At 42.4% G+C, this 12,875-nt stretch overlaps 1 protein-coding gene across 1 annotated transcript; it reads left to right on the forward strand.

Annotated features, from left to right (window-relative positions):
* The first annotated feature begins 11,445 nt into the window (after positions 1-11,445).
* Positions 11,446-12,875, forward strand: gsx2 (GS homeobox 2). Its single transcript, XM_015971692.3, has 2 exons — positions 11,446-11,936; positions 12,100-12,875. The coding sequence occupies exons 1-2, from the start codon at positions 11,561-11,563 to the stop codon at positions 12,435-12,437; spliced, it is 714 nt and encodes a 237-aa protein (XP_015827178.1). The 5' UTR covers positions 11,446-11,560; the 3' UTR covers positions 12,438-12,875.

The raw sequence follows: 12,875 nt of genomic DNA on the forward strand, positions 1-12,875 counted from the left end.
CTCACCTAAAGACACCCGAGCAGGCTCATCACTGTAGAGACAACTTTTCCAGCTCCACACAAACATCTCTTGCGCACAATAAAAACAAATTCACTCTCTGGGGTATTGTCAAGCTGCAAAGCAACACTTTAAGAGTGTGTTTAGCATCCAGGTTCAGTCATTAATTCTTCCCGTCTACGCCAAGAAATCTTTGTTTGGCCGCTCCTCTTCAAACCGTGGAGTGTCAGGAGGGGCGGGGGGATCGATTTGATTCTAATCGGACCATGAAAAGAACATGATCTAACTACTTTCAGACCGGAGTATATTTAGGCCCACTCCTCTTTGCGCTTTCTCGCTTTCCATCTCCCCCGCTCTCGCTTACTTCAGTGCAGGAACAATGACGCTGGCCAATTTAAAAAGCTTTGAATGTCTCGTCAATGACTTTGTGAATAAGAGGGAGACAGAAAGCTTTGGAGAGTAGAAGAAGAGGTAGACATGGATTGGGGAAAGTGGGGAAAAAGAGAAAAAATGAGGGAAAAAAGGCCAAAGAGCAGACATAAAAATTCCAAGAGTTGTTTAAGCGTGGGTGGGTTCATTTGCATGACAGCGCCATGTGAATACGACTGACCCCTTGGACCGCCCCAGTCCTCGGCCGAGCTGCAGCCTGACTGCAGGCTTTGACCCAGCTCATTGACTCTGAATGGATACTTTGTCAAAAGGAGGGACCTGAAGCTCTCAGCCGGATGGGCATCTGCAGACCTCCTGTTTGACACCGAGCTACCTCTGTTTTAATTACATACACACAAGCAGGCAAAAACCAACAAGTATCTCAAACCCGCAGGACCTGTAAACAAATCACACACGGACAGAAGTCACACAGCAGAGACGTGACTAACAGAAACTCTCTCACAGAGGCTCTTTATTACACACATGCATCAAACCCAGACCCGACAGGTGCAGCAAAGCTCTTGCACGTGCAGCCCCATCAACACGCTTCACTTGATAGCTCTATGATTTACTGCAGCAGGCAGGTGAGAAGACATAGAGTGGACCAGGGGGGCGGCAACGCAATGTAGTCTGCATACAAATCCTGGTTAGTTAGCCCGGACTCCCCTCCTACCCCACCCCTCGACCCCTTGCAAAGTTGTGACTCTGTGCAAACACAAAAAGCTCAGACAGCTCACAAACAGCCTCTCCTTTTATCTGCACTGGCACAGAGCTGGGATGATGGAGACAGGAGCTCTTGGCCCTGACCTCAGCTGTCTGAATGTGCTCAAAAGGAAGGCCACTCTACTCTCAAACGCAAACAAAGGGAAGCAAATGCTTGTAAAATTTCTATAAACTCAGTGAAAATGAATGCATGTGATGATGTTGTTTTTAAGTTGTAACTGTTTCAGAGTTGACTCTGACTGGGATAAAAGATTTCCAGCAAGCAACAACAACCGTTTGGCATCCGGCAGGGGTGCTTCTTTGGTCAGTTTTACATTTACAAAAGTTTCAATCACATATTTATATATTTTTGTCATTTGTGTGACAATTTCAGAGTGTTATGTTTATATATATATATATTAGTGGTGTGCATCTCTACCTGCCTCACGATTTGATCCGATTCCGATTATCTGCCTAACGATTCGATTTGAGTCTAAATGCATCACGATTCTTCACACAAAAATTTTCATTACTTAATAAAAGCAGTAGAATAGTTTTCAATTACTTTTTGATTTCAAAATCCCTGAAAAACAGAACATTCATCTATTCACTATAGTGAGCAATAATGTTTAAAGTGTGCTGCCTGTAATTACTTAAATAATATAAGAAATAATGTTTTCGGTAGAGCAGCTTTAAGATAGAATATTACTGAACTTAAACATAGTAAACAAATACTGTGTTAAGTGATTCTTTCACATCCAGGATCCCAAAACAGAAATTATCCCAGACATCCGATTTAAATGTAACGGGTCTTTGATTACTGGTAATGTTGGCCCCGTATCCCTGTCCGCCTTTTCTGGTTTAAACTGTTGCTAGGGCAACGCAGTGCGCATGTCATTGCAACTCTGCCCCCAGAAGTAATTATAAAACCTCAAAACTTTATTGTCCTCGCATAGACATAGACATAGGGAGAAAATCTCATTATGTCACGTTGCTGCATCGATGCGGAATCATGCACGGCTGAATCACGATGCATCTTAGAATCGATCATTTTTCCCACCTCTAATATATATATATATATATATATATATATATATATATATATATATATATATATATATATATACAATTCAATTCAAGTTTATTTATAAAGCGCCAAATCACGACAAGAGTCGTCTCAAGGCACTTCACATAATAAACATTCCAATTCAGGTCAGTTCATTAAGCCAATCAGAAATAATGTTTCCTATATAAGGAACCCAGCAAACTGCATCAAGTCACTGACTAGTGTCAGTGACTATACAGCAATCCTCATACTAAGCAAGCATGAAGTGACAGTGGAGAGGAAAACTCCCTTTTAACAGGAAGAAACCTCCAGAGAATCCTGGCTCAGTATAAGCAGCCATCCTCCACGACTCACTGGGGATGGAGAAAACAGAGCAGGCACACACACACACACACACACACACACACACACACACACACACACACACACACACACATATATATATATATATATATATATATATATATATATATATATATATATATATATATATATATACTGTATATATGTGTATATATATATACAGTATATATATATATATATATATATATATATATATATATATATATATATACTGTATATATATATACTGTATATATATATATATATATATATATATATATAGATATATATATATATACATATATATATACTGTATATATATACACATATATACAGTATATATATATATATATATATATATATATATATATATATATATGTATATATATATATATATATATATATATATATATATATATATATACTGTATATATATATATATATATATACAGTATATATATATATATATATATATATATATATATATATATATATATACTGTATATATGTGTATATATATATATATACAGTATATATATATGTATATATATATATATATATATATATATATATACAGTATATATATATATATATATATATATATATATATATATATATATATACTGTATATATATATATATATATATAAATGAATTTACTCACAAAATGTTTGTTATCTTTGACATTTAAGTTAGGCTTGCAAGACAAAATTGTAATTGTTTTATTAACTAAATTTTTATTTTAAAAAGTGCTTCATTGCTGTGATGTGAAACAGGTAAAATACAGCAGATGTTTTCGTGTTTTACTGAGCAGCTCACATAATTAGATCTTCATGACAACAGTTATAATTGCTATAGTTTTAAGTGTTCATTATTTCTAAACAGTTGGAAATAGAACAAAAATAAAAATTCCAAACTGCAATTGAAGGTCATTAATTGCATATCCTTCTAACAACTGAAAGGATTATTCGTCTCGTCTCGTCTTCCTCTGCTTATCCGGGTCCGGGTCGCGGGGGCAGCATCCCAACTAGGGAGCTCCAGGCCGTCCTCTCCCCGGCCTTGTCCACCAGCTCCTCCGGCAGGACCCCAAGGCGTTCCCGGACCAGATTGGAGATGTAACCTCTCCAACGTGTCCTGGGTCGACCCGGGGGCCTTCTGCCGGCAGGACATGCCCGAAACACCTCCCCGGGGAGGCGTCCAGGAGGCATCCTGACCAGATGCCCAAACCACCTCAACTGGCTCCTTTCGATCCGGAGGAGCAGCGGTTCTACTCCGAGTCCCTCCCGAATGTCCGAGCTCCTCACCCTATCTCTAAGGCTGAGCCCGGCCACCCTACGGAGGAAACTCATTTCGGCCGCTTGTATCCGCGATCTCGTTCTTTCGGTCATCACCCAAAGCTCATGACCATAGGTGAGGATTGGGACGTAGATCGACCGGTAAATCGAGAGCCTGGCTTTCTGGCTCAGCTCCCTCTTCCCCACGACAGATCGGCTCAGCGTCCGCATCACTGCAGACGCCGAACCAATCCGCCTGTCGATCTCCCGATCCCTCCTACCCTCACTCGTGAACAAGACCCCGAGATACTTAAACTCCTCCACTTGAGGTAGGACCTCTCCCCCGACCCGGAGGTGGCAAGCCACCCTTTTCCGGTCGAGAACCATGGTCTCAGATTTGGAGGTGCTGATCCTCATCCCAGCCGCTTCACATTCGGCCGCGAACCTACCCAGCAAGAGCTGAAGGTCAGAGCTGGATGAAGCTAGGAGGACCACATCATCCGCAAAAAGCAGAGACGAGATTCTCCTGCCACCAAACTCGACACACTCCACACCACGGCTGCGCCTAGAAATTCTGTCCATAAAAGTGATGAACAGAACCGGTGACAAAGGGCAGCCCTGGCGGAGTCCAACCCTCATTGGGAACAGGTCCGACTTACTACCGGCTATGCGGACCAAACTCACGCTCCTCTGGTAAAGGGACTGAATGGCCCTTAACAGAAAGCCACCCACCCCATACTCCTGGAGCGTCCCCCACAGGGTGCCCCTGGGGACACGGTCATAAGCCTTCTCCAAATCCACAAAGCACATGTGGATTGGTTGGGCAAACTCCCATGCCCCCTCCATCACCCTTGCAAGGGTATAGAGCTGGTCCACAGTTCCACGGCCAGGACGAAAACCACATTGCTCCTCCTCTATCTGAGATTCAACTATCGATCGGACCCTCCTCTCCAGTACCTTGGCGTAGACCTTTCCAGGGAGGCTGAGGAGTGTGATCCCCCTATAGTTGGAACACACCCTCAGGTCACCCTTTTTAAAGATGGGGACCACCACCCCGGTCTGCCACTCCCTAGGAACTGCCCCCGATGACCACGCAATGTTGCAGAGACGTGTCAACCATGACAGCCCTACAACATCCATAGCCTTGAAAGGATTATTGTAGGATAAAAAATCTCTGTTGGGTTTTAAACAAGCTGTTGGCTCTGGTTGATGCCTGGTTGCTTTTGCTGGTGAATGAAAACAATAAAAGGAAACCTTTACTTTATATGGAACTATTTTGGTGTCTTTAATAAAGTTAACTGCTATACTAGAGCACACTTTCTAATGCAGAAATGATTTTCTTTTATTTGTTTGGAAAAAATATATATATAAACTAAATGAATGATGAGAACTGGTGGTTTTGACAGATATTCATAGTTCTATGTCTTGCTCATAGAACCTAAATTTATTCTGATTGAATATCAATAAATGTCTAAAGTTTTTCTTGTAAGAAAAATACTTTGACATCAAAACAGTGGGCTAAATGTAAGAGGTATAGGATGCATGTTGTTTTATGTGTTTTGTTAAGACTGTAAAAGTATTTTGTTTTTATACATCACAATAAATTATTACACAAATGTCTGTGGTCTTGTTGGTAAATTCAAGTATTTTTGAAATGATCTCAGGGATAGAAAAGAGAGGATTTCTAACTAGTTGGTTGTTTGTCATCATGAGAGATCCTCAGGAATGTGTTGTTGGTCCCATTTGATTTTCACTTTAAATAAACAGTTTAAACTCTAATATCAACTGATAATCACAGAATATAAAATATTTGCTAATAAAACAAATGATGCCGCCCAATTTGGTCTTTGGTTGAAAAGAAAGAATTAGGCAGTAAACAGCAGATGGATTCTCCACAGCCAAGGAGCAAGGATGGTTGCATCCTTTGTATGTGTAAACAACTTATTTTCAGTATTGAATCACAGGTTTGTTAGTCCTCATCTTGATATATTTTTTATTTTTTACATTTTTTTACAGGTCTTGATCCCTTTTTTGGAGAAAGAGAATCAGTTATTAGAGAAATTCCAAAAAGAGGAACAAAGCGTGTTCCTGGACTGCAGCAACACCTCCGATGAGGATAGATTCCAATGACTGTCTGTTCCTACGCTGAAACATCTGATAATAGCTGAACGAACACAAGAGGAAGCCTTTGCTCTCTTGGAACAACAGAGTGAAGACCAAACAGCAGTAAAATGCTTGCTGCTGTAACAGTGATGAAGACTAAAACAGACGGTCAGATCGATGTGTTCTTCATCATTCAAACAAGACAAAGTGGGGCTCAGGATGCAGCCTGACTGACTCCCCGCATTTACATTCCCCCAGTGGCATAACCGATAGGAAAAATGGGAAAATTGTTCCTATTAGGGAATAGTTTTGTGTATTTATGTGTGAAACTTTTACATCGCTGTGAAGAACGTGAACCTTCAGCTGACCAGATGAGATTTGCAGACAAATACAAAAATCAACATAATGAGGCATTTCTATCAGAATCATCAACATAAACCCACACAGAACATTATTAGACAGGAAGTGAAGTAGATCCATAACACCACATACAAATCTGAACGGTCTGACAAGGTGATGATGAAAGACTTCAGGTGTGCTTGCTTCTCCACCGCCGGTTAAACCAGAGGACAAGGAGACGACAGCCCAAGTCCATTCACAACTCTGACTGGCGACAAAAGATGCACATTCCAGTCTGCTTCCGCTCCAGCTCACAAGCTCAATCCCAAGGATTTTCCCTTTCAGGAAGGAGAATACGAGGCAACAATATCACCTCTTTTTAAGTGAGCATGGAGTAGGGCGGAGGAACTCCTGTCAGTTACTCTTTGGGACATTTCCTGAGTCAGAAGGTGTCTGGTGTGAGCGCAGGAGGGGTGAGAACGTTTCAGGTTTGGCTGCTCAAAAGGGATGGTTGTTTCCGTTTTAAGGAAATTCACATTTAAAGTAGGCATTTTCTGTGTTTTCCGTGTGGATGGGCGTTTTCTAACAAAGCTCACAGACATCACTCCTGGATCAGAGAATCTTCCTAAAAGGCCAGTCATTAACAAAGATAGAACAGCATCTTTAGCTCCATGGAAACCAGCGAGGAGCTCGATAACGAGCCCTTACAGCTGATATCTCCCATCTCCTTTATTGTGGAGATGTACTTCAGAGTGACCATCAATGGAAACACTTCTTATTACAACACAAACATAAATCCAGGGCCGTTAGACAACTCAAGCAAGAACAGATTGTTGTAAGGGCCGTTCTCTCTAATGGCGTCTGCTCAGTCTTTTGGAAGCGAACGAGAAGATACGAGGACAAATGGGTGCCGTTAATAAAAACAGTTCTCTGGGATCTTAAGCGTGACTGGCGTCACAATCATTCGGTGTTTATCTCATTTTCGAGGCTTCTTGATTGTGTTTGGGCATGAAGCGCAGACTCGTACACATGCTGCGTGGAGTGTGGACATCCAGGCGCTCTCGCTGCTGCAGGGACACACTTCAGTCTGGAGTGTCTGGTCCGAGCAGCTCTGTGAGACCGGGAAGGGTCGCTCTAATTAGAGGGGAGCCTGGTGCAGAACATCTCTATAGGGCATCAACAGGACCCTCTTTGGCTTTGTTCAGCAGCCTCTTCTTCCACTGAGGCTGTCACTTTAGCTTTCTATGGCGCTGAGGGCCAGCCGAGCTCCTTAATGGTGTTGTTTGTGCCCAATCACTGGAACCGTTTATGGATAGTTGCAAATACGGCCACCAAAAAAATAAATAAATAATTCTAATAAAATTTCTGAAAGAGATTCTGCTGCCAGACCCGTTGTTTTATGTTTTCAAATTAAAATCCAGTGTGTTGATGTAGAACAGTGAGTTGAAAAGCCCCAAAACGTCCTGGTGGGACGCATTAAAAAGGCACTGCTCTGCTTTGTTTTTCTGGCTGTGCTGTCACGGTGTTTTAACGTGTGATTATTTCCAACTCAATTTTGCATAGAAACCTAATTATTCATTGAGATATAAATTAAATTCCACATTCACGGACACGGCGAGCCCCCTGACTCCTGCAGGACACCATTCAAGCCTCTTTCTCTCCATCTCTTTTCTCTGCAGACCATGAGCTGGAGAGAGAAGCCTCTGCAGCTGCTGCTCACATCAAACAGATAATTGGTAATGAAAAGTCATTGCGTGACATGATGTTGTTCACAGGATCATTGTTCGTTTCCCCCCATTGCCACTAAAATCTATATGAAGGACCTGAGTGTTTTGTTGCCAAGGAGCTAATAAAGAGGTGACTCAGATTCCCCTGCAACAGAGAAAAGTTTGTAAAAAAGGTGTCGATGTAAGTGAATTGTGTTTTAGTTGCCTTCATCGCAGTTTATCATGTAGATAACAGAGCTAAGATTCAGGGACACGTTTGTATTTTCACAGATTAAACCAGGTGAGTGAAACGTTTGGATGATGATGTTTTGGACGCTGGGAGGTTCGAACCTGGCAGGATCAGATTTTGGCCCGGTTTACGATGGCTGCAGATTTCTTCTCAATAACAGGTTGAAACAGACCAATTTATGAAGTTATGGTTATCTGGACTGAAATGAATAATCCATCAAGTGTGGAATTAATTGTTTTCTAATCAAATTGTTGACTAGAAAAAACAAAAGGATATTTATTGGTTTACCAACAAACAGTGAAATGAACTTGCATTCACCCGGTTTCTAAAACACAGCAGGGTCCCCGATGGTGCCCATCGCCGTGATTAACAAACTGATCAAATTTTATAAGTGGAAGTTCTACACATCCATCACGTTTGGGATCAAACTCCAAAGCTTGCATTGTAAACACTGGTAACACTTTATAAAAATGGTCCTTTTATTAACGTTACTTAGTGCGTTATTAAGCATTAATAAACACAATAAATATTGTTAACTATTACATGTCCTTAATATTAGGTCAAAGGGCAAAGGGGTGTGGCACCTGCTTAGTAATCCATCCATCCATTTCCATCCGCTTATCCGGAGTCGGGTCGCGGGGGCAGAAGCCTAAGTGGAGAGGCCCAGACTTCCCTCTCCCCAGCCACTTGGGCCAGCTCTTCCGGAGAATTCCCAAGGCGTTCCCTGGCCAGGTGAGAGACGTAGTCCCTCCAACGTGTCCTGTGTCTACCTTTAGGCCTCCTACTGGTTCTGCTTAGTAATGTATTACTTAATAATAACATCAACATTAAGCTGTTGTTAATACTTTATTTGATAGTTTATTAATGCTTAATAATAAGCAAAGTGACATTAATAAAGTAGCCGTTATGGTAGAGTGTTGCCAAAATATTTATTTGCTATAAAGTGGGTCAAAAATAACGAACTAGTCAAAACTCCTGAACTGGTCATCAGCGTTGGGCATGCGTCCAGGTCAGGGTCTCATCAGAGTGGCAGGTCTGGAATTCTGAGTGAATTTTAGAGATACTCCAAAATTACAAACTACATCTGAATGGTTCTCTGAAGTGTCAGGTTAATAGCGGAGCGGATGTGAGAGACACTAGCAAATGCTTTATGGGCTTTGTGGTCTGGTGTGAGGATTTTTTCTAAAGGAAGCTAAAAGAGGGTTTTGCCCCAACTAAAATATTTCAACCAGAAAAACCACCATGCAGCGTGTAGCCCTCACCAAAAACACAACCTGAGCTCAAAGAATGAAGTCAGAAATCCTGTGAAGGGGATCAACTTTGTTCCCTTTTCAGCGTCAGTGCTAGGTTTGTGAATAGACTGGTGATTAATTGCCTATCAACCCGATTTGAAAAGGGAGCTCAAGTGAAGGGGAGCTGCTGCACCATAAAGGGTGCACATCACTGGAGAGAGAGAGAGAGAGAGAGAGAGAGAGAGAGAGAGAGAGAGAGAGAGAGAGAGAGAGAGAGAGAGAGAGAGAGAGAGAGAGAGAGAGAGATTATTTACCATTTAAACAGTTTTAGCACACAAGCTCCATTTGCTGCGCAGACACCTTCACCAAAGTACACCGAAGACTACTGGAGCCTGTCATCCCGAGCAGAATAAAGAGAATCCGAGGTTTTTCCCTTAAATGGACTAATTTTCTCCTTGAATTATGAAAGTAATGGTAACAGCCTGTGCTCAGAACCCGACGGCTTAATGCATCCTAAATCCTTCCACGTGGCTCCACTAGTCCCGGCAATTAGGCCTCATTATAGCCTCATAAAGGATCTCATTTGTGGGATTACTTAATAGACAATGAAATTTTTATCTCACAGAATTATGGAAAAATAATATCAGAGCTCGCGTGGTGTGGTGAGGGCGCGCGCCGCGCATCATTCCGCTCGGTTTGCTCGCTCTCCTCATGCTCTCGCTTCCTCCCGCGGTTTCAGATCTGTACCACAACAAGTGCGCGTCTTCCTGTCAAAGACGGAATTCACTTTATTAGAGCAATTACTGTCCGCGTGACAGGCAGGGCCATTTCAGGATGGTTGGATTTTAAAGACTTTCTGATTCTTTAATGATCAGACTCTCAGCTGCTCCGGTCATGCGTTTAACCACAGATAATAAAAGGTGTATCAAACTGGGACCTTCTCCGTGTTATTATTGTGTGTGTGTGTGTGTGTGTGTGTGTGTGTGTGTGTGTGTGTGTGTGTGTGTGTGTGTGTGTGTGTGTGTGTGTGTGTGTGTGTGTGTGTGTGTGTGTTGTGAGAACGCATTCCTGTTGTGTTCCACTTGGAGCTGCCTGCACCATAAACCCGCTACCGGCTCTCCTCTGAGGCTCTAAGGCGTTATTCAGTAGATGAAAGCAGAAACTCAAACCCGCCGTTGACCCGCCCGAGGATCAAACTCGCTAATTATTGTCACAAGATGAGGGATTAACGCATTTCTGAAATAGCTGCCTGTTTACCCCCGCACAGACCGACCATTATAAACGCTTTCTAATTGAATCCTAATCGCCGTCAAATAACCGCAGCCCAGACTCGCCATCATAATTCTTTAATTGCTGGAAGTGAAACCTGGACCAACCGGATTCAGAGAGGAATTACGCTGCTGGGTAATTAGTGCTTATATTGTCGCGTGAATAAGTCCCGAAAGCGCATTTTCAAAAAATAAAAATAAAAAACTACAAAAATGATTAAAATAAAAAAGGAACAGACTGTTGAACAACAAATAAGAAACGTAGGCCTGGAGGAAGTCCATCATGAAGCATGTTACTTATTAAGCAGTTATTCAAAATGCTCATTCTACTCAAACTGGTGTTATAATTTAATCTCAAAGGACTGTTTAATGTTTATTATTAAAAAGAAAACTTGAATCATGTATTTGGTTGAATATTTTCGCAGCGAAGCTGTGTTCCTTTTCTATTATTCTTGTTTTCTTTCACTAATAATAGAATCACAGCAAAAACAGAAAAATAAACAAAACCAAACAAAAACTTTTTTATCCAATACGTTTTTGGAAAACCAAACATCAGCTTTGCGTGTAATTAACATGTTCATCCCCCCCCCCCCCCCCCCCCCTCCCCAAACTTGACAGAAAGACTAAATTGTCAGAATGTGATTGGAGATGTTGAGGAACATCACGTGGTTTGGGTCACTGACAGCATAAACCCGGAGCCGGGTGCGCACGTGGGTGACGATGCAGGGCCAACCCTCTTCGGGTGCCTTTTGTTGAACCATCAACATAAGCACCTTTGGAGATCCCGAGGGGCTTCACACAAGAACCAGCCGTCATCTCGCGCACTGAGCGACCACCTTTCAGCGGCGCAGCCATGTCTAAATCATTTTACGTAGACTCTTTAATCATCAAGGATCCGGTGCGACCCGGACCAGCTGAGCATCCGGGACACGACTTCCTTATTCCCATCAGCATGCACTCTCCGGGCGTGATGGCAGTCACAGCTCCGGTGTGCCCCTCCAGGAAAACGGGGACTTTTTGCGTTTGCCCGCTGTGCGTGACGTCCCACATCCAGTCTTCCCGCAGCGGGATTCCCATTCTGAAGAGTCAGTTTCCAGGAGTGGAAGCGCAGTTTTGCCAAAGGTTATCCCAACAGCAGTCTCCTGCGCTCGCGCATCCGGGACACACACCTGTCTGCACACCCACCTTCGGCGTCACAGATCCAAGGAGGTACCACTGTCTCTCAGTTGGTAAGCACCTGCTTCCACCTCACCACCTGTGTGCATACTTGGACGCAGGCGCGATTACGCGCAAATCAGCGAAAATGAATGATGTGGCACAACTTTTACGCGTAACAATTTACGTGCAGTTAGTTTATGTATAAATGTTTAAACTAACGATTTTCTCCTTTAGGCGACTCAGAGAACAACCACATACAGAACGGGAAGAGGATGCGCACGGCGTTCACCAGCACACAGCTCCTGGAACTTGAACGGGAGTTTTCCACGAACATGTATCTCTCTAGACTCAGAAGGATCGAGATCGCCACGTACTTGAACCTATCAGAGAAGCAGGTGAAAATCTGGTTTCAGAACCGCAGAGTGAAGCACAAGAAGGAGGGCAAAACCACTCAAAGGAGCGCGCAAGGCGGGTGCAAGTGCACAAGCTCTCACACGGACTATTCACGGTCAGAGGATGACGAGGCTTTATCTCCGGCCTCTGCAACGGAGGAGAAGGTGTCCCTCATTTAAGAGAATACACGAAAAAATAAAATAAACTCGATTCCCTCGAGTCCCACTGCTGGCACTTATTGCTCTTCCCTGCATGCTGAAGATTTAGGTCCCGGCTTCACGCCACGTCAGCGCCAAACAAACCTGCATGAAGTCCGAAAAAGCTCCTACATGTTCCCTCTAACTTAAAATCATGTGATTGTATGTTTGTGGAATATTTGGAGACATAACGTTTGTGTAAAACACTGATGATGTGCTGTAGTTCTGGATCTTTGTGCATATGTCCAATTTTCACAGATTATCCGGTAAATATTGTCCATTTTTGACTGATCGAAGTGTTTAAAGTAAAACAAAATCTTTAGAAATAGACATTCTACACAGTCATAGTAAACAATGAGTATCTGTATTTATTGTATTAAAGTTGACGAGTTTACCCCAGAATTTGTCAGTACATTTTAT

Source organism: Nothobranchius furzeri, chromosome 8, assembly GCF_043380555.1.
Source record: "Nothobranchius furzeri strain GRZ-AD chromosome 8, NfurGRZ-RIMD1, whole genome shotgun sequence".
Lineage (NCBI taxonomy): Eukaryota > Metazoa > Chordata > Actinopteri > Cyprinodontiformes > Nothobranchiidae > Nothobranchius > Nothobranchius furzeri.